This window comes from Coregonus clupeaformis, chromosome 36 (assembly GCF_020615455.1).
Source record: "Coregonus clupeaformis isolate EN_2021a chromosome 36, ASM2061545v1, whole genome shotgun sequence".
NCBI classification, from domain to species: domain Eukaryota; kingdom Metazoa; phylum Chordata; class Actinopteri; order Salmoniformes; family Salmonidae; genus Coregonus; species Coregonus clupeaformis.
In genome coordinates this window covers 4713954-4735463 of record NC_059227.1, presented here as the reverse complement: position 1 = coordinate 4735463, position 21510 = coordinate 4713954, and the positions used below count along the sequence as shown (strand labels likewise).

The 21510-nt window shown below is 48.4% G+C and overlaps 3 protein-coding genes across 4 annotated transcripts in view; 1 reads left to right on the top strand and 2 right to left on the bottom strand.

Moving 5' to 3' along the window:
• Positions 1 to 1451, bottom strand: part of dpf3 (D4, zinc and double PHD fingers, family 3) — a 58164-nt gene extending 56713 nt beyond the window's left edge. Inside the window, exon 1 of one of the 2 annotated variants that reach the window (XM_041864915.2) lies at positions 1309 to 1451. In XM_041864915.2, coding sequence (XP_041720849.1) covers positions 1309 to 1340 — 32 coding nt within the window. In that variant the 5' untranslated portion in view covers positions 1341 to 1451. The remainder of the gene's footprint in view (positions 1 to 1308) is intronic. The other variant, XM_041864916.2, reaches the window with a different exon arrangement.
• Positions 1452 to 2169: 718 nt separating this feature from the next.
• On the top strand, positions 2170 to 18912 carry wdr21 (WD repeat domain 21). Its single transcript, XM_041865430.2, has 14 exons — positions 2170 to 2205; positions 2485 to 2587; positions 2866 to 2972; positions 3156 to 3313; positions 3753 to 3835; positions 5358 to 5460; positions 6284 to 6427; positions 9728 to 9777; positions 10098 to 10177; positions 10847 to 10939; positions 12818 to 12915; positions 13253 to 13429; positions 14002 to 14116; positions 17698 to 18912. The coding sequence occupies exons 2-14, from the start codon at positions 2496 to 2498 to the stop codon at positions 17934 to 17936; spliced, it is 1539 nt and encodes a 512-aa protein (XP_041721364.1). The 5' UTR covers positions 2170 to 2205; positions 2485 to 2495; the 3' UTR covers positions 17937 to 18912.
• Positions 18822 to 21510, bottom strand: part of LOC121552486 (zinc finger FYVE domain-containing protein 1) — a 32154-nt gene continuing 29465 nt past the window's right edge. Inside the window, 1 exon segment of the mRNA XM_041865428.2 lies at positions 18822 to 20835. Within this exon segment, the coding sequence (XP_041721362.2) occupies positions 20600 to 20835 (236 nt within the window). The 3' untranslated portion in view covers positions 18822 to 20599.

Here is a 21510-nt window from a genome sequence, read left to right as displayed (position 1 = left end):
CAGGAGAGCAGCAATGACTACAGGAGAGCATCAATGACTACAGGAGAGCAGCAATGATTACAGGAGAGCAACAGTGACTACAGAAGAGCAGCAATGATTACAGGAGAGCAGCAATGACTACAGGAGAGCAGCAATGATTACAGGAGAGCAGCAATGATTACAGGAGAGCAGCAATGATTACAGGAGAGCAGCAATGACTACAGGAGAGCAGCAATGACTACAGGGGAGCAGCAATGACTACGGGAGAGCAGCAATGATTACAGGAGAGCAGCAATGACTACAGGAGAGCAGCAATGATTACAGGAGAGCAGCAATGACTACAGGAGAGCAGCAATGATTACATAAATCAAGAGGTACATTGACTTGTTGCTGCATTTCAATGGCAGACAACAACCTACAGCTCCTAGAGATGTGTTCCATGCTCCAAAACAGTGGACACTATTGTGATGCATAGACTTGTTATTGATCACATTAGATTAGACCACTAGGCCTATGAGCCGATCCCAGTAAAGCGATCCTGATGGTAACGTAGACCACTAGGCCTATGAGCCGATCCCAGTAAAGCGATCCTGATGGTAACCAGTTTTCCCTTTACGGACACGGCTCCTGCGCGCTCAGCCTGATCCGACCTCTCGCTCCCGAAATCCGTCGCAGACAGTAAAAAGCGATCCCTTGCATAGGCTACTCAAATGATAGCCCATCATCTCAGAGTACTCCATGTGTTTTTTACTCGGAAGATAATCCCACATTATAAATACTGAATATAGATTATCCTAAAGTAGGCTCTTGATGAGCGAGCGCACCAAAGAAGCGCTGGTTGGTTGACATGAATTCCAAGTAATACAACGGACCTGAACAATGGAAGTAGCCTAATATCTGTGAAAGATTAACATACACTTATAATAAGGTTCTTAGGCTATTAATGTGGCAGAATATGTAACAACTTTTGTAAAGAAGTCCATACACAAATAACTAGTCCACGAAGCGTAAATCGGAGTGCAGAACATTGTTTCATGGGCATAGAAATATATTTTCTTAAACGCGTGCGCATGACTACATGCTTTATGCTCGGAATCCATTCGTGTTGACACTAATAAATACAAAACAGAACGACACATATTGTCCTAACATGTCATTGTTCCAATACACGTTGTGATATGTTTACAAACATCATATAAAATCACAATAGCTATTCCATTATTTCACTCAATTTGTTGTTATTTTCTCCTTGCTTGAATGCAACCATTGCATGCAAGCAAATACGTTATTTTTTGGGGAAAATAATATAGAATTGTAAAGATTACTTACGATTTGAGAGGATTCTGAATGACAGTCGCCATTTTGCTGCGAAACTGTAACCCAAATATTGTAAATCTCGGAGCTGTTTGGGACCCTATGAAGAAAACAACCAATAAGGTCCTAGGCGCCCGCTCCTTAACCAATACAATAATAGTATCCAGAGATCGGGCGTGGCTTATGAGAAAACTGTCAAAAGCGTTTCATAAAGACGATGAGCTTCATACAGTAGCTACAGTACAACTTTATATTAATCTCTGATGTTGCACGCAATTTGCAAATCATTACAGTGCCTAGTCAATATAAATCCATTGCACAGTGTGGGTATATCCCCCGGTATATGAAACAGATATTCCAAGGAGTGGCTGCATTTTCTAGCAGGGAAAAAGAAAAACATGGCCAGTTGTCCTACTGTGTTCCTGTCGCAAACAGACCATCTTTTTTTTTTTTTCTCAGGATATGGAGACTCTTCTTCCTTCAGTAGGCATTTAGCAAAGAAATAGAATGGTATTAGAAAAAGATCATATGCAGTAGTGCAGTAAAATACAATAACACGGGGCAGATTTTAATAGATTAATATTATAGAAGCATTAATCAAACATGAAGGTTTGTTTACACAAGAAATTCAAACAAAGCAATGGCTGATGCTCTATCCATAATCTAAACAAATCACAACTACTGTATCACTACAGACATCAAAGTCATCTCTTCCTCCCTCTGATACAATATTACAATGTTTCATTCATGAGAACGATGATAAAAGTTACATATCGTTAGAGGAAACGATAGTGATTGATAGCACAAGCAGCCAATCGTGAAACGAAAAGTGGGCCACTATTGTGAGCGATAACCCAATGAGGGTTAGGGGGCGGGTGTTAAATTGGTCACATGGATGCAACGTTGTAGCAGGTACAGGAATTTTGTGTTAAGCGCCTATGTTCAATAATATATTTGATCAACATGGTGTCCTCTTATTACTACACGAATAACACCATTTCATTTTAAATATGATAATGATTTATCATTCAAATTGTCTACGTACCACATGTCTGTATTTATTGGGCTTTTGTTAGCAAGCGAAATAGCTAGCCGAATTAGCTAACTTGCTAGCTAGGTACAAAGTAAACAACACAGAAGCGAGTGACATACTTCATGTTGATGTTTACTCTCCGGTATTTGTGTCCATAGCAATAGCAGGGATGAAGAAAGGGAATTGGCGTGACAGGGGCAGGGACCGAAGGCGACACGGTTACCGCTCTGACTGGCAAAGGGACAGAACACAGGAACAAAGGTAGGATGGTGATCATGATGACAATGGCTCTCACAACCGCAGGTTGGTTGGCCCAAATTATGTGTAAACTACCTAGCCTTATTTACAAGGCAAACAAAATGGAGTTCGTTTACTTGATCTATCAAATGCTGAGGGAGTTCTTGGGCCATGAATCTTCATTCAGTACATTTTATATGATCTGAATGAAATGTATTCCTAAACTCTGTTATAATCCTGCCACTGTGTGTTTGTATTAACTGTGTAATGGTGGCACTGTGCGTCTCCTCTCTGGACCCCAGGTATGGCAGCAGTGAAGCGGGCCCCTCCTACAGAGACAGGACCCCAGAGAGTAGGCCTAGTTCTGCTGCAGCAGCCTCATCCTCCTCCTCCAGCTCTTCTGCTCCAGGTGAGCAACACTAAGACACACGGCTATAGAATGACTACTTATGAATCAGTGCAGTCCTAAGTGCGTCACTTTTCTTTTCTTTTGAAGTAATCACAACACACACCCAACAATACAGACTCAATGTCCTTTTTTTTTCTTTTTCTTTTTTTCTGTCCATGTGTACCTTGGTCCTTCCATCTCCAGAGCTGCCAGGGTTCTACTTTGACGCCGAGAAGAACCGTTACTTTCGTCTGCTGCCGGGCCACAACAACTGCAACCCTCTGACCAGAGGGCTGCTGCAGGAGAGGGAGCAGGAGAAACACAGGGCCAGGATGATCACCGAGGACGAGAGGCCCAGGAAGGTACTACCACAGAGGGGGGAACTTTTGATGGTGGATCAGGGGCCGTTTGGTACCCTGTTGATGGTAGATCAGGGGCGTTTGGTACCCTGTTGATGGTGGATCAGGGGCGTTTGGTACCCTGTTGATGGTGGATCAGGGGCGTTTGGTACCCTGTTGATGGTAGATCAGGGGCGTTTGGTACCCTGTTGATGGTGGATCAGGGGGGCGTTTGGTACCCTGTTGATGGTGGATCAGGGGCGTTTTGTACCCTGTTGATGGTGGATCAGGGGCGTTTGGTACCCTGTTGATGGTGGATCAGGGGCGTTTGGTACCCTGTTGAATTTAAAATGTATTGTAATTTGTATCTTACAGCCGTTTGATGCCGTCTCTCCTTCCCAAATTGAAAAAGACAGCAGCTCTGAAGGGTTTTCTAGTGTGTATGTGTTGTTTCTCCCTCCAGAAAGCACCTAGAGCAGGCCTGAACTCAGCTCTGCTGCTGCAGAAAAGACACCTGGGTCTGCTGCCTGGGGTCTCGTACTGTAGGTACTGTATCAAAAGGACACACACACACACACATACACACACCAGAGCATATGAGCGGAGTGGAGCGGGAGCGAGCGTGGAGCGTGAGCGGACGGATTTTGAACAGAGCGCAGAGCGGCATTTTTAAAAGGACGGAGCGTCGCCTATGTCCCGCTCCAATTTCGCTCGCTCACACCACGAGTCTGAAGCATGCTCAAGCCTGACCCAGAATCCATCTGTTTAATTTAATTTGTGTCGTCCATGAATTTGTATTTTATAGAGCGAGAGGAGCAGCAGCAGCAACAAGAGAAAAGGGTTGAGGAATTCAAAAGTTTATTCACTGCACGCAAAGGCCCAACCATCACAAGGGAGAGAAAAAGAGAGCTGGATGTAGCATTTTTTAAAATGATTTTCAAGGACTATGAACCGCTGAGTAAAGGAGAACGCGAAGGGATGCAACACTTCGCCAGCGCAGCTCAACCGGGCTACATCCCCCCAAGAAACTATGATAAATTAGTACTTTACTTTGTCAAATTTACATCTGAGATGCCCCATTCACATGCTTCAGCTGGCGATCAAAAACGCCGTTAACAAGCACGACAACATTAATAGGCTGTTAGTGAAAGTCGGGCACCTGGTGAAAAGTGTACGCAAGAGCACAGAGGAAACCGACCAATTAGGTGTCCGCCCCACAAATGCCTGCGCCATTCGATGGAGCAGCCAGCTGCGGATGATTCAGTCGTTCATCCGGTTGTTCCAAAAATACCCGTTATGGTAAAACAAACTCAAGTCTAATGTTGCTAACATCACCCTGAATCAAGTACGGCAGCTGACGCACCTTGTCAGTGTGCTGACACCACTAGCAGACCTCAGACAAAATGCAAAAGGAGCTGGGGAACCTGGGGATGATCCTCCCTGCTGTCACAGAAATCAAATCCCTGCTCACCGATTACACTCACGCTGCACTTCCAATGGGCATCGCTGCTTTTGCAGAAACATTGGCAAACAACGTGTCAATTCGCTATGGAATATACTATACTGATTAACATCTCATTTTAGCGTCAGTGTTAGATCCCCGTTTCAAGACAGAATGGATAATCCGAGATGAGTCTGTATGCAACAAATTCGGGGAGATAAAGTAAGGCTGTGGTTTAAGCTAAAAGTGAAATACATGCAGATTTTGTTCCTTTTTGGGAGCGAGCGGGGGGGCGATTTGAGTGGAGCGCGATGCAAACTGCGTTGAGCGCTGAGCGATAATGAGCGGACTGGCCTGATGTGGCTTTGAGCGGGGGGAGCGGAGGGGTGAACAGCTCCGTGAGCGAGGAGCTGAGATTCTCACCGCTCCACTCCGCTCATATGCTCTGACACACACACACACACACATACATACATACACACACACACACACACACACACACACATACGCTATTGTGTACCTTATGATTGTGTGTGTCTGTGTGTGTATGTGTGATTGTGTGTGTCTGTCTGTGTGTGTATGTGATTGTGTGTGTGTGTGTGTGTGTGTGTGTGTGTGTGTGCCCAGGCGGATCCATGAGGTGAAGGTGAGTGGGATGAGACGTCACAGACTGGAGGTCCAGAGCTCTGGCAGCAGCAGTCCCAACACAGACAACTTCAGACTCATAGTGGTGAGTTACACACACACACACACACACACATACACACACACACACGCTCTCTAGTGACTTTTAAGCAAAACGTTGGCAATGATAGACTGGTGTAAACTTCCTCCTAATTGTCCTCTTTTTCCCCTCTTCCTCCTCTCCTCACTTTCTCTCCCCCCCCTCTCTTCCTCCTCCCCTCTCTTCCTCCTCCCCTCACTTCCTCCTACCCTCTCTTCCTCCTCCCCTCTCTTCCTCCTCCCCTCTCTTCCTCCTACCCTCTCTTCCTCCTCCCCTCTCTTCCTCCTCCCCTCTCTTCCTCCTCCCCTCACTTCCTCCGCCCCCTCTCTTCCTCCTCCCCCTCTCTTCCTCCTCCCCTCTCTTCCTCCTCCCCTCTCTTCCTCCTCCCCTCACTTCCTCCGCCCCTCTCTTCCTCCTCCCCTCACTTCCCCCCGCCTCTCTCTCCTCCTCCCCTCTCTTCCTCCTACCCTCTCTTCCTCCTCCCCTCTCTTCCTCCTCCCCTCTCTTCCTCCTCCCCTCTCTTCCTCCTCCCCTCTCTTCCTCCTCCCCTCTCTTCCTCCTCCCCTCTCTTCCTCCTCCCCTCTCTTCCTCCTCCCCTCACTTCCTCCGCCCCTCTCTTCCTCCTCCCCTCACTTCCTCCGCCCCTCTCTTCCTCCTCCCCTCTCTTCCTCCTACCCTCTCTTCCTCCTCCCCTCTCTTCCTCCTCCCCTCACTTCCTCCGCCCCTCACTTCCTCCTCCCCTCACTTCCTCCTACCCTCTCTTCCTCCTACCCTCTCTTCCTCCTACCCTCTCTTCCTCCTACCCTCTCTTCTTCCTCCTCTCTCTCAGGGTGACTCTGCGTGTGAGCGAGTGTTCACGGTTAACGACGTGTCTCACGGAGGCTGCAAGTATGGCATCATGAACTTCAGAGGCTGCAGCAGGGGCTCCCTGTCTGTTGAGATGTGTGACAACCTCTACTTTACAAATAGAAAGGTGAGGGAAGGAAGGAAGGTATAGGGCTGAGGAAAACCACTACTTTACCAACAGAAAGGTGAGATAGAGGGAAGGCTAGGGGCTGGGGAGAGAGGACTGGGGAGGAAGGCTAGGGGCTGGGGAGAGAGGACTGGGGAGGAAGGCTAGGGGCTGGGGAGAGAGGACTGGGGAGGAAGGCTAGGGCTGGGGAGAGAGGACTGGGGAGGAAGGCTAGGGGCTGGGGAGAGAGGACTGGGGAGGAAGGCTAGGGGCTGGGGAGAGAGGACTGGGGAGGAAGGCTAGGGGCTGGGGAGAGAGGACTGGGGAGGAAGGCTAGGGGCTGGGGAGAGAGGACTGGGGAGGAAGGCTAGGGGCTGGGGAGAGAGGACTGGGGAGGAAGGCTAGGGGCTGGGGAGAGAGGACTGGGGAGGAAGGCTAGGGGCTGGGGAGAGAGGACTGGGGAGGAAGGCTAGGGGCTGGGGAGAGAGGACTGGGGAGGAAGGCTAGTTTGGGAGTTGGGCATTAGAAGCATGCTGGATGGTATGAATATCTACCCAGGCAACTTGAACACCTATTCTGACACTAATCTATGTTGTCCCTGTTTTCTACCTGTTCTGTACCTGTGTTATATACACTGCTCAAAAAATAAAGGGAACACTAAAATAACACATCCTAGATCTGAATGAATGAAATAATCTTATTAAATACTTTTTTCTTTACATAGTTGAATGTGCTGACAACAAAATCACACAAAAATTATCAATGGAAATCAAATTTATCAACCCATGGAGGTCTGGATTTGGAGTCACCCTCAAAATTAAAGTGGAAAACCACACTACAGGCTGATCCAACTTTGATGTAATGTCCTTAAAACAAGTCAAAATGAGGCTCAGTAGTGTGTGTGGCCTCCACGTGCCTGTATGACCTCCCTACAATGCCTGGGCATGCTCCTGATGAGGTGGCGGATGGTCTCCTGAGGGATCTCCTCCCAGACCTGGACTAAAGCCAACTCCTGGACAGTCTGTGGTGCAACGTGGCGTTGGTGGATGGAGCGAGACATGATGTCCCAGATGTGCTCAATTGGATTCAGGTCTGGGGAACGGGCGGGCCAGTCCATAGCATCAATGCCTTCCCCTTGCAGGAACTGCTGACACACTCCAGCCACATGAGGTCTAGCATTGTCTTGCATTAGGAGGAACCCAGGGCCAACCGCACCAGCATATGGTCTCACAAGGGGTCTGAGGATCTCATCTCGGTACCTAATGGCAGTCAGGCTACCTCTGGCGAGCACATGGAGGGCTGTGCGGCCCCCCAAAGAAATGCCACCCCACACCATGACTGACCCACCGCCAAACCGGTCATGCTGGAGGATGTTGCAGGCAGCAGAACGTTCTCCACGGGCGTCTCCAGACTCTGTCACGTCTGTCACGTGCTCAGTGTGAACCTGCTTTCATCTGTGAAGAGCACAGGGTGCCAGTGGCGAATTTGCCAATCTTGGTGTTCTCTGGCAAATGCCAAACGTCCTGCACGGTGTTGGGCTGTAAGCACAACCCCCACCTGTGGACGTCGGGCCCTCATACCACCCTCATGGAGTCTGTTTCTGACCGTTTGAGCAGACACATGCACATTTGTGGCCTGCTGGAGGTCATTTTGCAGGGCTCTGGCAGTGCTCCTCCTGCTCCTCCTTGCACAAAGGCGGAGGTAGCAGTCCTGCTGCTGGGTTGTTGCCCTCCTACGGCCTCCTCCACGTCTCCTGATGTACTGGCCTGTCTCCTGGTAGCGCCTCCATGCTCTGGACACTACGCTGACAGACACAGCAAACCTTCTTGCCACAGCTCGCATTGATGTGCCATCCTGGATGAGCTGCACTACCTAAGCCACTTGTGTGGGTTGTAGACTCCGTCTCATGCTACCACTAGAGTGAAAGCACCGCCAGCATTCAAAAGTGACCAAAACATCAGCCAGGAAGCATAGGAACTGAGAAGTGGTCTGTGGTCACCACCTGCAAAACCAGTCCTTTATTGGGGGTGTCTTGCTAATTGCCTATAATTTCCACCTGTTGTCTATTCCATTTGCACAACAGCATGTGAAATGTATTGTCAATCAGTGTTGCTTCCTAAGTGGACAGTTTGATTTCACAGAAGTGTGATTGACTTGGAGTTACATTGTGTTGTTTAAGTGTTCCCTTTATTTTCTTGAGCAGTGTATATACACACACACACACACACACTACCGGTCAAAAGTTTTAGAACACCTACTCATTCAAGGGTTTTTCTTTATTTGTACTATTTTCTTCATTGTAGAATAATAGTTACACCTTAACACCTCCTCCTCCATGCTTCACGGTGGGAACCACACATGCGGAGATCATCCATTCACCTACTCTGCGTCTTACAAAGACACGGCGGTTGGAACCCAAAATCTCAAATTTGGACTCATCAGACCAAAGGACAGATTTCCACCAGTCTAATGTCCATTGCTCGTGTTTCTTGGCCCAAGCAGGTCTCTTCTTATTATTGGTGTCCTTCTAGTAGTGGTTTCTTTGCAGCAATTCAACCATGAAGGCCTGATTCACGCATTTTCCTCTGAACAGTTGATGGTGAGATGTGTCTGTTACTTGAACTCTATGAAGCATTTATTTGGGCTGCAATTTGAGGTGCAGTTAACTCTAATTAACTTATCCTCTGCAGCAGAGGTAACTCTGGGTCTTCCTTTCCTGTGGTGGTCCGCATGAGGGCCAGTTTCATCATATAGCGCTTGATGGTTTTTGCGACTGCACTTGAAGAAACTTTCAAAGTTCTTGAAATGTTCCGTATTGACTTTCCTTCATGTCTTAAAGTAATGATGAACTGTCGTTTCTCTTTGCTTATTTGAGCTGTATTTTTGGACTTGGTCTTTTACAAAATATGACTATCTTCTGTATATCCCCCCTACTTTGTCACAACACAACTGATTGTCTCAAACGCATTAAGAAGGAAAGAAATTCCATAAATTAACTTTTAACAAGGCACACCTGTTAATTGAAATGCATTCCAGGTGACTACCTCATAAAGCTGGTTGAGAGAATGCCAAGAGTGTGCAAAGCGGTCATCAAGGCAAAGGGTGGCTACTTTGAAGAATATAACATATATTTTGATTTGTTTAACACTTTTTTTGGTTACTACATGATTCCATATGTGTTATTAAATAGTTTTGTTGTCTTCACTCTTATTCTACAATGTAAAACATAGTAAAAATAAAGAAAAACCCTGGAATGAGTAGGTGTGTCCAAACTTTTGACCGGTACTGTGTATATATATGAATGTTTTCTGTGTGTTTCAGGTGAACTCTATCTGCTGGGCCTCCGTCACTCACCCTGACTCACACGTCCTGTATCCTTCATACACAATGCAGTTAAGACTGGGATGCTACACAATGTGCTTTATGACCCTGCACCCCATAGCGGATGCATCCGGTTTACAGGAGATACAGCTCATTCAACCTAGCTTCCTTCTCCACTGAAAACCAGGCGTGGGAACTCCGCTCAGGCATTTATTTTTTTACGCCTGTTACGTTAGGGTTAATGACCCTGTCTAGTCACTGTAGTTTGTCCCACGGGGTCAAAGGTCTCAGCATGTTGGTGTTCAGACCGTTGTCAGTACCTGTGCTTAGAGTGGTGTTGGGTTAGTGTTTTCTTGACTCCAGTGTTCAGCCTGTGTCTGGTGGGCATGGCAGAGACTCCTGGCTGTGTCAGTTTACTACCAGCTTCTCTCTTCAGCAACTCCAACCCAGGTAACCGTTTTCATATACTTCTCTCAGAACATGCTTTCCTTTTTCCATGACATTTTACTGTAAAATATAATGCCCATATATTTAATGTTGAGCACATTTTTTATTTTTTCCCTCTCCTCCCCCCTCCCCCTCTCCCCCTCCCTCTTCTCTCCCTCCTCCCCCCTCTCCCCCTCCCTCTTCTCTTCTCCCCATCCTCATTCTCTCTCCTCCCCTTCCTCTCTCCTCCACCCTCTTCCCCCCCTCCTCTCTCCTCCCTTTTCCCCCCTCCTCTCTCCTCTCATCTCCCCCTCCTCTCTCCTCTCTCCTCCCCATCCCCCATCCTCCTTCTCTCTCCCTCCTCCCTCTTCTCCCCATCCCCCCCTCCTCTTCTCCCCATCCCCCCCTCCTCTTCTCCCCCATCCCCCCTCCTCTTCTCCCCATCCCCATCCCCCTCCTCCTTCTCTCTCCTCCCCCTCCTCCTCCTTCTCTCTCCTCCCCCTCCTCCTCCTTCTCTCTCCTCCCCCTCCTCCTCCTTCTCTCTCCTCCCCCTCCTCCTCATTCTCTCTCCTCCACCCTCTTCCCCCCTCCTCTCTCCTCCCTCTCCCCCCTCCTCTCTCCTCCCTCTCCCCCCCCTCCTCTCTCCTCCCCATCCCCATCCTCCTTCTCTCTCCTCCACCACCTCCTCTCCAGACCAACCGGGGATGCTGTGTAGTTTTAAGATATCTACAGCCTGGTCCTGTGCCTGGTGTCTCAACCCTCAGGCTGACAAAACCTTCAGCACTGGTTAGTTTGATGCCTACCATAATCTTTTACCAATTGATTAGCATTTTACACTCTGTAATGTTAGTACTACTGTAGCAAGCAACACCTTCCAGTTGACCATTTTATACAATGTTCCTACATGAAACATCTCACTGAAACTTGCCTGTTCATGTTTCAATATTAATAACAACAGATCATTTTATGACGATGACATTCTGTTGTTCTTCTTACTGTTCCTTTTATACACATGTATAGAACAGTAGTTACAGGTTAAATGTCTTTTCTCTTTACATAGAACTTACAGTGCATTCGGAAAGTATTCAGACCCCTTCTCCACATTTTGTTACATTACAGCCTTATTCTAAAATGGATTTAAAAAATAATAATTATCATGAATCTAAACATAATACCCCATAATGACAAAGTGAAAACAGGTTTTAGACATTTTTGCAAATTTATTAAGTATTCAGACCCTTTGCTATGAGACTCGAAATTGAGCTCATGTGCGTCCTGTTTCCATTGGTCATCCTTGAGATGTTTCTACAACTTGATTGGAGTCCACATGTATTATACTCAATTGTTTGGACATGATTTGGTAAGGCACACACCCACAGTTGACAGTGCATGTCAGAGCAAAAACCAAGCCATGAGATGGAAGGAATTGTCTGTAGAGCTCCGAGACAGGTTTGTGTCAAGGAACAGATCTGGGGAAGGGTACCAAAACATTTCTGCAGCATTGAAGGTCCCCAAGAACACAGTGTCCTCCATCGTTCTTAAATGGAAGAAGGTTGGAACCACCAAGACTCTTCCTAGAGCTGGCTGTCCGGCCAAACTGAACAATCGGGGGAGAAGGGCCTTGGTCAGGGAGGTGACCAAGAACCCGATGGTCACCCTGACAGAGCTCCATAGAACCTTCCAGAAGCCCAACCATCTCTGCAGCACTCCACCAATCAGGCCTTTATGGTAGAATGGCCAGACGGAAGCCACTCCTCAGTAAAAGGCACGACAGCCCGCTTGGAGTTTGCCAAAAGGCACCTAAAGGACTCTCAGACCATGAGAAACAAGATTCTCTGGTCTGATGAAACCAAGATTGAACTATTTGGCCTCTGAATACCAAGCGTCACGTCTGGAGGAAACCTTGCACCATCCCTACGGTGAAGCATGGTGCTGGCAGCATCTTGCTGTGGGGATGTTTTCCAGCGGCAGGGACTGGGAGACTAGTCAGGATCGAGGCAAAGATGAACGGAGCAAAGTACAGAGAGATCATTGATGAAAACCTGCTCCCGAGTGCTCAGGACCTCAGACTGGGGCGAAGGTTCACCTTCCAACAGGACAACGACCCTAAGCACACAGCCAAGACAACGCAGGGGTGGCTTCAAGACAAGTGTCTGAATGTCCTTGAGTAGCCCAGCCAGAGCCCGGACTTGAACCCGATCGAACATCTCTGGAGAGACCTGAAAACAGCTGTGCAGTGACGCTCCCCACTCAACCTGACAGAGCTTGAGAGGATCTGCAGAGAAGAATGGGAGAAACTCCCCAAATACAGGTGTGCCAAGCTTGTAGCGTCATACCCAAGAAGACTCGAGGCTGTAATCGCTGTCAAAGGTGCTTCAACAAAGTACTGAGTAAAGGGTCTGAATACTTATGTAAATGTGATATTTCAGTTTTTAATTTTTTATAAATTTGCAAACATTTCTAAAAACCTGTTTTTGCTTTGTCATTATGGGGTATTGTGTGTAGCTGTAACGTAACAAAATGTGGGAAAAGTCAAGGGGTCTGAATACTTTCCGAATGCACTGTATACACTGGTCTGGTGGCCATTTTGAAAAGCACCATTTGAGTGACTGTTTCCCGTTCTGTCTCCTGTGGTCTTTTCCCTGTCTGTCTGTCTGTCGTCAGGTCTGTCTCGCAGGGTGATAGTGACGGACGCAGTGACGGGCAGGAGACAGACGTATGGCATCGGCAGTGATGTGCTGGCACAGCAGTTTGCCCTCAGGGTGAGTTAGTGGCGCCATGGCACAACAGAGACATGGCATTCACTTTTAGATTCATTGTCACAAAAACTGTAACTAAAACTGGTGAGAAGCTGATATTTTTTAAGTGTGTGTCTGTGCGTGGGTGTGTGTGTGAGAGAGATGAACAGATTGAGGGGCGCTTCTCAAACTTCTTTATTATTGACCTTCAGAGTTTTTAACATGCCCTTTTCTACCTCCCCCTCTCTCTCCCCCCTCCCCATTCCTCCCTCCCCCTCTCCCCCATTCCTCCCTCCCCATCCCTCCCTCCCCATTCCTCCCCCACGCCCCCCTCCATTCCCCTCCCTCTCCCTCCCTCCAGGCTCCGGTCCTGTTTAATGGCTGTAGGTCAGGAGAGATCTTCAGTATCGACCTGCGTCAGAGAGGCAGACGGGACCACAGCTGGAAGGCCTGCAGGTTCTACCAGGACTCTGCTATCACCTCCGTACGAATACTACAGGATGAGAACTACCTACTGGCTGCTGACATGATGGGAGAGGTGGGACAGACACACACACTGGGACAGGTCACACACACACTGGGACAGGTCACACACACACACACACACACACACACACACACACACACACACACACACACACACACACTGGGACAGGTCACACACACACACTGGGACAGGTCACACACACACTGGGACAGGTCACACACATACACACTGGGACAGGTCACACACACTGGGACAGGTCACACACACTGGGACAGGTCACACACACACACACACACACACACATACACACAGGGACATGTCACACACACTGAGACAGGTCACACACACACACACACTGGGACAGGTCACACACACTGGGACAGGTCACATACACACTGGGACAGGTCACACATACACACTGGGACAGGTCACACACAGGGATAGGTCACACACATACACTGGGACAGGTCACACACACACACACACACACACACAGGGACAGGTCACACACACACACACACTGGGACAGGTCACACACACATACACTGGGACAGGTCACACACACAAGTGTGGTAAAGTTAAGCCTCTGTTTTACCTGTGTGTTGATATGTGTCTCACTGCAGATCAAGCTGTGGGATGTTCGAGTAACAAAACCAGTGCAGAAGTACGAGGGCCATCATAATGAACACGCCTACTTACCCCTCCACATCAATGAACCTGAGGGACTGCTGATGGCTGGTAGGTTACAGGACCTTACTGCTGATGGCTGGTAGGTTACAGGACCTTACTGCTGATGGCTGGTAGGTTACAGGACCTTACTGCTGATGGCTGGTAGGTTACAGGACCTTACTGCTGATGGCTGGTAGGTTACAGGACCTTACTGCTGATGGCTGGTAGGTTACAGGACCTTACTGCTGATGGCCGGTAGGTTACAGGACCTTACTGCTGATGGCCGGTAGGTTACAGGACCTTACTGCTGATGGCCGGTAGGTTACAGGACCTTACTGCTGATGGCCGGTAGGTTACAGGACCTTACTGCTGATGGCTGGTAGGTTACAGGACCTTACTGCTGATGGCCGGTAGGTTACAGGACCTTACTGCTGATGGCCGGTAGGTTACAGGACCTTACTGCTGATGGCCGGTAGGTTACAGGACCTTACTGCTGATGGCTGGTAGGTTACAGGACCTTACTGCTGATGGCCGGTAGGTTACAGGACCTTACTGCTGATGGCCGGTAGGTTACAGGACCTTACTGCTGATGGCCGGTAGGTTACAGGACCTTACTGCTGATGGCTGGTAGGTTACAGGACCTTACTGCTGATGGCTGGTAGGTTACAGGACCTTACTGCTGATGGCTGGTAGGTTACAGGACCTTACTGCTGATGGCCAGTAGGTTACAGGACCTTACTGCTGATGGCTGGTAGGTTACAGGACCTTACTGCTGATGGCTGGTAGGTTACAGGACCTTACTGCTGATGGCCGGTAGGTTACATGACCTTACTGCTGATGGCCGGTAGGTTACAGGACCTTACTGCTGATGGCTGGTAGGTTACAGGACCTTACTGCTGATGGCTGGTAGGTTACAGGACCTTACTGCTGATGGCCGGTAGGTTACAGGACCTTACTGCTGATGGCTGGTAGGTTACAGGACCTTACTGCTGATGGCTGGTAGGTTACAGGACCTTACTGCTGATGGCTGGTAGGTTACAGGACCTTACTGCTGATGGCCAGTAGGTTACAGGACCTTACTGCTGATGGCCGGTAGGTTACAGGACCTTACTGCTGATGGCTGGTAGGTTACAGGACCTTACTGCTGATGGCCGGTAGGTTACAGGACCTTACTGCTGATGGCTGGTAGGTTACAGGACCTTACTGCTGATGGCCAGTAGGTTACAGGACCTTACTGCTGATGGCCGGTAGGTTACAGGACCTTACTGCTGATGGCTTAGGTTACAGGACCTTACTGCTGATGGCCGGTAGGTTACAGGACCTTACTGCTGATGGCCGGTAGGTTACAGGACCTTACTGCTGATGGCCGGTAGGTTACAGGACCTTACTGCTGATGGCCGGTAGGTTACAGGACCTTACTGCTGATGGCTGGTAGGTTACAGGACCTTACTGCTGATGGCCGGTAGGTTACAGGACCTTACTGCTGATGGCCGGTAGGTTACAGGACCTTACTGCTGATGGCCGGTAGGTTACAGGACCTTACTGCTGATGGCCGGTAGGTTACAGGACCTTACTGCTGATGGCCGGTAGGTTACAGGACCTTACTGCTGATGGCTGGTAGGTTACAGGACCTTACTGCTGATGGCCGGTAGGTTACAGGACCTTACTGCTGATGGCTGGTAGGTTACAGGACCTTACTGCTGATGGCTGGTAGGTTACAGGACCTTACTGCTGATGGCTGGTAGGTTACAGGACCTTACTGCTGATGGCCGGTAGGTTACAGGACCTTACTGCTGATGGCCGGTAGGTTACAGGACCTTACTGCTGATGGCCGGTAGGTTACAGGACCTTACTGCTGATGGCCGGTAGGTTACAGGACCTTACTGCTGATGGCTGGTAGGTTACAGGACCTTACTGCTGATGGCCGGTAGGTTACAGGACCTTACTGCTGATGGCCAGTAGGTTACAGGACCTTACTGCTGATGGCCGGTAGGTTACAGGACCTTACTGCTGATGGCTGGTAGGTTACAGGACCTTACTGCTGATGGCCGGTAGGTTACAGGACCTTACTGCTGATGGCCGGTAGGTTACAGGACCTTACTGCTGATGGCCGGTAGGTTACAGGACCTTACTGCTGATGGCCGGTAGGTTACAGGACCTTACTGCTGATGGCCAGTAGGTTACAGGACCTTACTGCTGATGGCCGTTAGGTTACAGGACCTTACTGCTGATGGCTGGTAGGTTACAGGACCTTACTGCTGATGGCCGGTAGGTTACAGGACCTTACTGCTGACTGCTGGTAGGTTACAGGGCTTAACTTCTCTTCAAGAGGGATGAAAATTCAGGTTACTACTTTTTGATCACTTCAACTCAGTAATTATTCCAGGGAAGGGAATGCACTCACTTTAAGTCTCTCTGGATAAGTGTAGAGAAGGCCACTCAACTTGTACTGCACTGACTCAGATGACAGATGATTGGTCAAAAGAAATGGATAATAAATTGATAGTTGGAGCTCTATTGATAGATTTTAAGTGTAGCCTTTGATGTTATTGATCATACATTTTGATGAAGAAACTCACTTGCTATGGCTTTACATCACCTGCCATCACATGGTTGGAGAGTTATTTAAGTCGCTTTGGATAAAAGCGTCTGCTAAATGGCATATTATTATTTATCCAATAGAACCCAGAGAGTGTTCTTTAATGGAAGCTTCTCTAACGGTGTCCCTCAGGGCAGTAGCCTTGGGCCGTTACGCTTCTCTTTTTTTTACAAATGATTTGCCACTGGTCTTACACGGCGCTAGAATGACTGTATGAGGAGGTTTCCACACTCTACATGTCAACACCCAAAGCCAATTAGCTCACTGAAATTATAAATAAGGAGTTAGTCAGTATCATAATGGGTGATTAACAATAAACTGGTCTTAAATACATCTAAAACTAAAAGCATTGTATTTGGTCAAGTGCAGCAAAGAAAGACCTAGCAAAGCTGCAGCATGCTCAAAACAGAGCAGCACGCCTTGCCCTTAACTCCACAAACAAAGCTAACTTCAACAACATGCATGCCAGTCTTTCCTGGTTGAGGGCTGACGAGAGATTAACTGCTTCTCTTCTAGTTTTTATGATACATATTATGGTGATGATAAATTCCAGATTGCCTGCATAATCAAATAACATTCAGCTCAGACACCCATACATTCCCCACAAGACATGCCACCAGGGGTCTCTTCACAGTCCCGAAGTCCAAAACGATTTCACGGCAATGCACAGTATTATACAGATCCATGAAACTCCCTTCCATCTCCAAATAGTCAAGCAAACAGCAAAATGACCTTTTAGAAAACGGATTAAACAACATCTCGTGGAACAGCGGGGACTGTGAGGGGAACCACACATTCGTTTTTAGTTGTATTGTTTGTGTATCGTATTTTAAATGTGTGTGACTGTCCTCGTCTATCAATGTTTTGTTACATGTCATGTTTTTTTTATATTTGTGGACTCCAGAAAGAGTAGCTGATGCTTCTGCAAAAGCTAACGAGGATCCAAATAAACATTTTTAAAAAGTGTCTGCTAAATGACTAAAATGTCCATGAAAGGAGGAAAGAAAGTATCCAGACAATATCTTACCCTCTTCATTTATGTCTTCTCCAGTGGGTCAGGACTGCTACACCCGTCTGTGGTCTCTGGGGGACGGCAAGCTCCTGAGGACCATCCCATCTCCCCACCCTGCAGGGAAGGACCTGATCCCCAGCGTGGTCTTCTCCTCCCAGCTAGGAGGCAGCAGAGGCCTGCCTGGTCTCCTCATGGCTGTTAGGCACGATCTGTACTACTTCCCTTATAACAGTGACTACCAGGAGGGAGGAGGGGTTGTAGCAGAGGCAGCCTGCTAGGGGAGGGCTTGACTGAGGCAGCCTGCTAGGGGAGGGCTTGACTGAGGCAGCCTGCTAGGGGAGGGCTTGACTGAGGCAGCCTGCTAGGGGAGGGCTTGACTGAGGCAGCCTGCTAGGGGGAAGGCTTGACTGAGGCAGCCTGCTAGGGGAGGGCTTGACTGAGGCAGCCTGCTAGGGGAGGGCTTGACTGAGGCAGCCTGCTAGGGGAGGGCTTGACTGAGGCAGCCTGCTAGGGGAGGGCTTGACTGAGGCAGCCTGCTAGGGGAGGGCTTGACTGAGGCAGCCTGCTAGGGGAGGGCTTGACTGAGGCAGCCTGCTAGGGGAGGGCTTGACTGGACCTTGGTTAAAAGGCCTCACTACTCTTCTGTTCCTGTTGACCATTGGTCTGAAATAATTGGAAGAGGAGAAGGAAAATGGACAAGGAAAACCTTTCTTTGCAAAGTATCTGGAATAAAGGAGACTCTTACTGCCTAAAGTTACCAGCTTGGAGCTTCAAGTGGAGAGTTGGGTCTGACCGTAGACCTGCGAAGATGGACTGCTGGAACATGGATCCAGGACTCTTTGCTGTCAACTACTCTATTTGTCTAGTCTCTGCCAGTGAACCCTGAATTATGTCCACAGAAACTGCAATTCATGAACTGGCCAGTGAGTTTCTTTTTGAGAAGTGTCTTTTTTTTGTCTTTATAATAATAATAATGATTAATCCTAAACAGATTTGATAATAATGATGTAAAGTTTATATAATTCAAACAATGTATTTTATCCATGGTGATTGAATTGGTGTCTTGGAATTATAAAGAAATGCCATGGTTAAAGGGATGGATTGTCAGCAGACCTCCACATAACCAATCTGCTTTTTCTATGATGACACACACACTGAGGGTCTGCTTGTTCTATGACCACACACTTTGAGGTTGTGAAGTTTATTAAATAAGCATACATGTTACAGTAAACATAGTAATGGTATTGATCTTCAGTATTCTCTCCTGGTTTCCTTAAGCACTGTTCTATACGAGATGAATCATGATCCCTGTTCAAGATTCTAGAACTTAAAACTGTTCCAGTTTGTCTACAAGCTGATTCCACGGTTCCAGTCAGTTACTCTGCGCCTACCCCATACTTTTCAGCCTGGGTCCTAAATCTGTTTGTGCTGTTTTGCCGACTCCTATTGTCATTGTCCATATAGGAGTCGGCAAGACAGCACAAACGGATCTGGGACCAGGCTAGATAATTGCAGCTAGCTACTACACAGCCTCGGGTGATGGTGTAATGGTTTATATGTGATAGTATATACTATGAACTGAATGTATAATGTTTCAGGGTCCAGCCCCAAATAGTGTTGATATCCTTTCATACTAGCTATTATGCACTGTGAGCCATTCACTATTTGAAAGCAACTCCCACCATAGCACTAGAATGGTTGTAATTCTGATCATTCTAATTCTATGGTTCCCACTTAGCAATCTATTTTACAGTCAGTCTGTCACTCAATAGCCCCATTTATACTTGGTTCTAACTTGCATCATTTGTCCTGAACTTGTCCACATTCTGATTGTGACCACATTCTTAGACGGGTGTAGACAATCAAAAAAATACATTGTGATCAGATCATCCTGCCCACCTCCGGAGGTAGTCAAGACACATTGTGTCTGGATATCTCACAAGTGTAGGCAGATCTGGACAGAGACACCATTTCAATCATCATTATTCTACCCTTTAACATCATTGACAGGTGGCACCATTGACTGATTACATCAATATGTGTCTTACAATAAATAAATATTATATAGAAAGAATAGCTGTGAAATAATTTGCATAAAAAGGAAGGGACCAGGAAATTTGGTCACAATGTTACACATTTCTAGAAATGTGGACACAATCAGAATGTGGTCAAGATCACGACAAAGGACCCATGTTAGCACCAGGTATAAACGGGGCTTGAGATAGTACTATTGTAGACTGTTTAAAAACAAAAACAGGCCATGTTATACAAAACAAATCACTTATTTCCCCCACTATAGTAAACTTCCCATATATATATATATATAAAATAAATACAGTCGATTAGGAGTGAATTGTTAAACCTATTCTATTATTGTCTGTCCGCCCGCTTAAAAGCACATATACAACCACTTAGCGTCCAAGATTATTATACAGGTTGGTAGTTATTTAGGCTAATCATCTTTAAAACATGGAATGAACCTGTGCTGCGATTCCTCTTCTTCGAGCCATGGAACATACATCTCTCTCGCTCTCGTCAAAGGATAAAGTGAGGACATCCGATCCGACGTGACGTCCAAGCCTTGAGACTGATGACATCACAATCAATAACAAGAACTCCCTTAAAAACTGGCCCTGAGCCACAGAGAGGGGAGTGTTCCGGTTCCGCAGTGTTAGGTAGAACCGTGTTCATTAGGGCACACCGTAGCAAAAAAAAAACGTTTCAAAGCGGAAAACAAAATCGACTTTCTTATTGGACAATTACAGAGAGTCCCTCCCTGTTTTGGAGAATTTTCTTCCATTTCGAGCCTACTGAACACAACCCTTGACTGTCTCTGGTCGCATCCCAAATGGCACCCTATTCCCTATATAGTGCACTACTTTTGACCAGGGCCCTATGGGGAATAGGGTGCCAATGTGTTCCCTCACTCTCCTGTCTCCTACTAGAGGTCCCCAGGTTTCTGGTGGCAGGTGTTGCAGACGCGCACCGGGTGGTCCCAACCCCTAGAGGGCACCGCTCTGCGTTCAGGGGAGCAGTCGTCACACACGCCCTGGCCGCAGGCCCTGCAGTGGTGGATGGAGAGACGCGGGGCGGAGAAGTCTCTCTGACACTCACAGCAGCACCGGATGTCCTGGTCAGGAACCCAGTAGGCTGGACGAGCTGCATCCTTCACCAGGCCTGGAGAGAAGGGGAGCGGAGAGGACCGGAGAGGGGGAGCGGAGAGGACCAGAGAGGGGGAGCGGAGAGGACCAGAGAGGGGGAGGGGAGAGGACCAGAGAGGGGGAGGGGAGAGGACCAGAGAGGGGGAGCGGAGAGGACCAGAGAGGGGGAGGGGAGAGGACCAGAGAGGGGGAGCGGAGAGGACCAGAGAGGGGGACGGAGAGGACCAGAGAGGGGAGGGAGAGGACCAGAGAGGGGAGGGAGAGGACCAGAGAGGGGGAGCGGAGAGGACCAGAGAGGGGGAGCGGAGAGGACCAGAGAGGGGGAGGGGAGAGGACCAGAGAGGGGGGAGCGGAGAGGACCAGAGAGGGGGAGGGAGAGGACCAGAGAGGGGGAGGGAGAGGACCGAGAGGGAGCGGAGAAGGGAGAGAGGACGAGAGAGGGGGAGCGGAGAGGACCAGAGAGGGGGAGCGGAGAGGGGGAGCGGAGAGGACCAGAGAGGACCAGAGAGGGGGAGGTGAGAGGACCAGAGAGGGGGAGCGGAGAGGACCAGAGAGGGGGAGCGGAGAGGACCAGAGAGGGGGATCGGAGAGGACCAGAGAGGGGGATCGGAGAGGACGAGAGAGGGGGAGCGGAGAGGGGGAGCGGAGAGGACCGGAGAGGGGGAGCGGAGAGGACCAGAGAGGGGGAGCG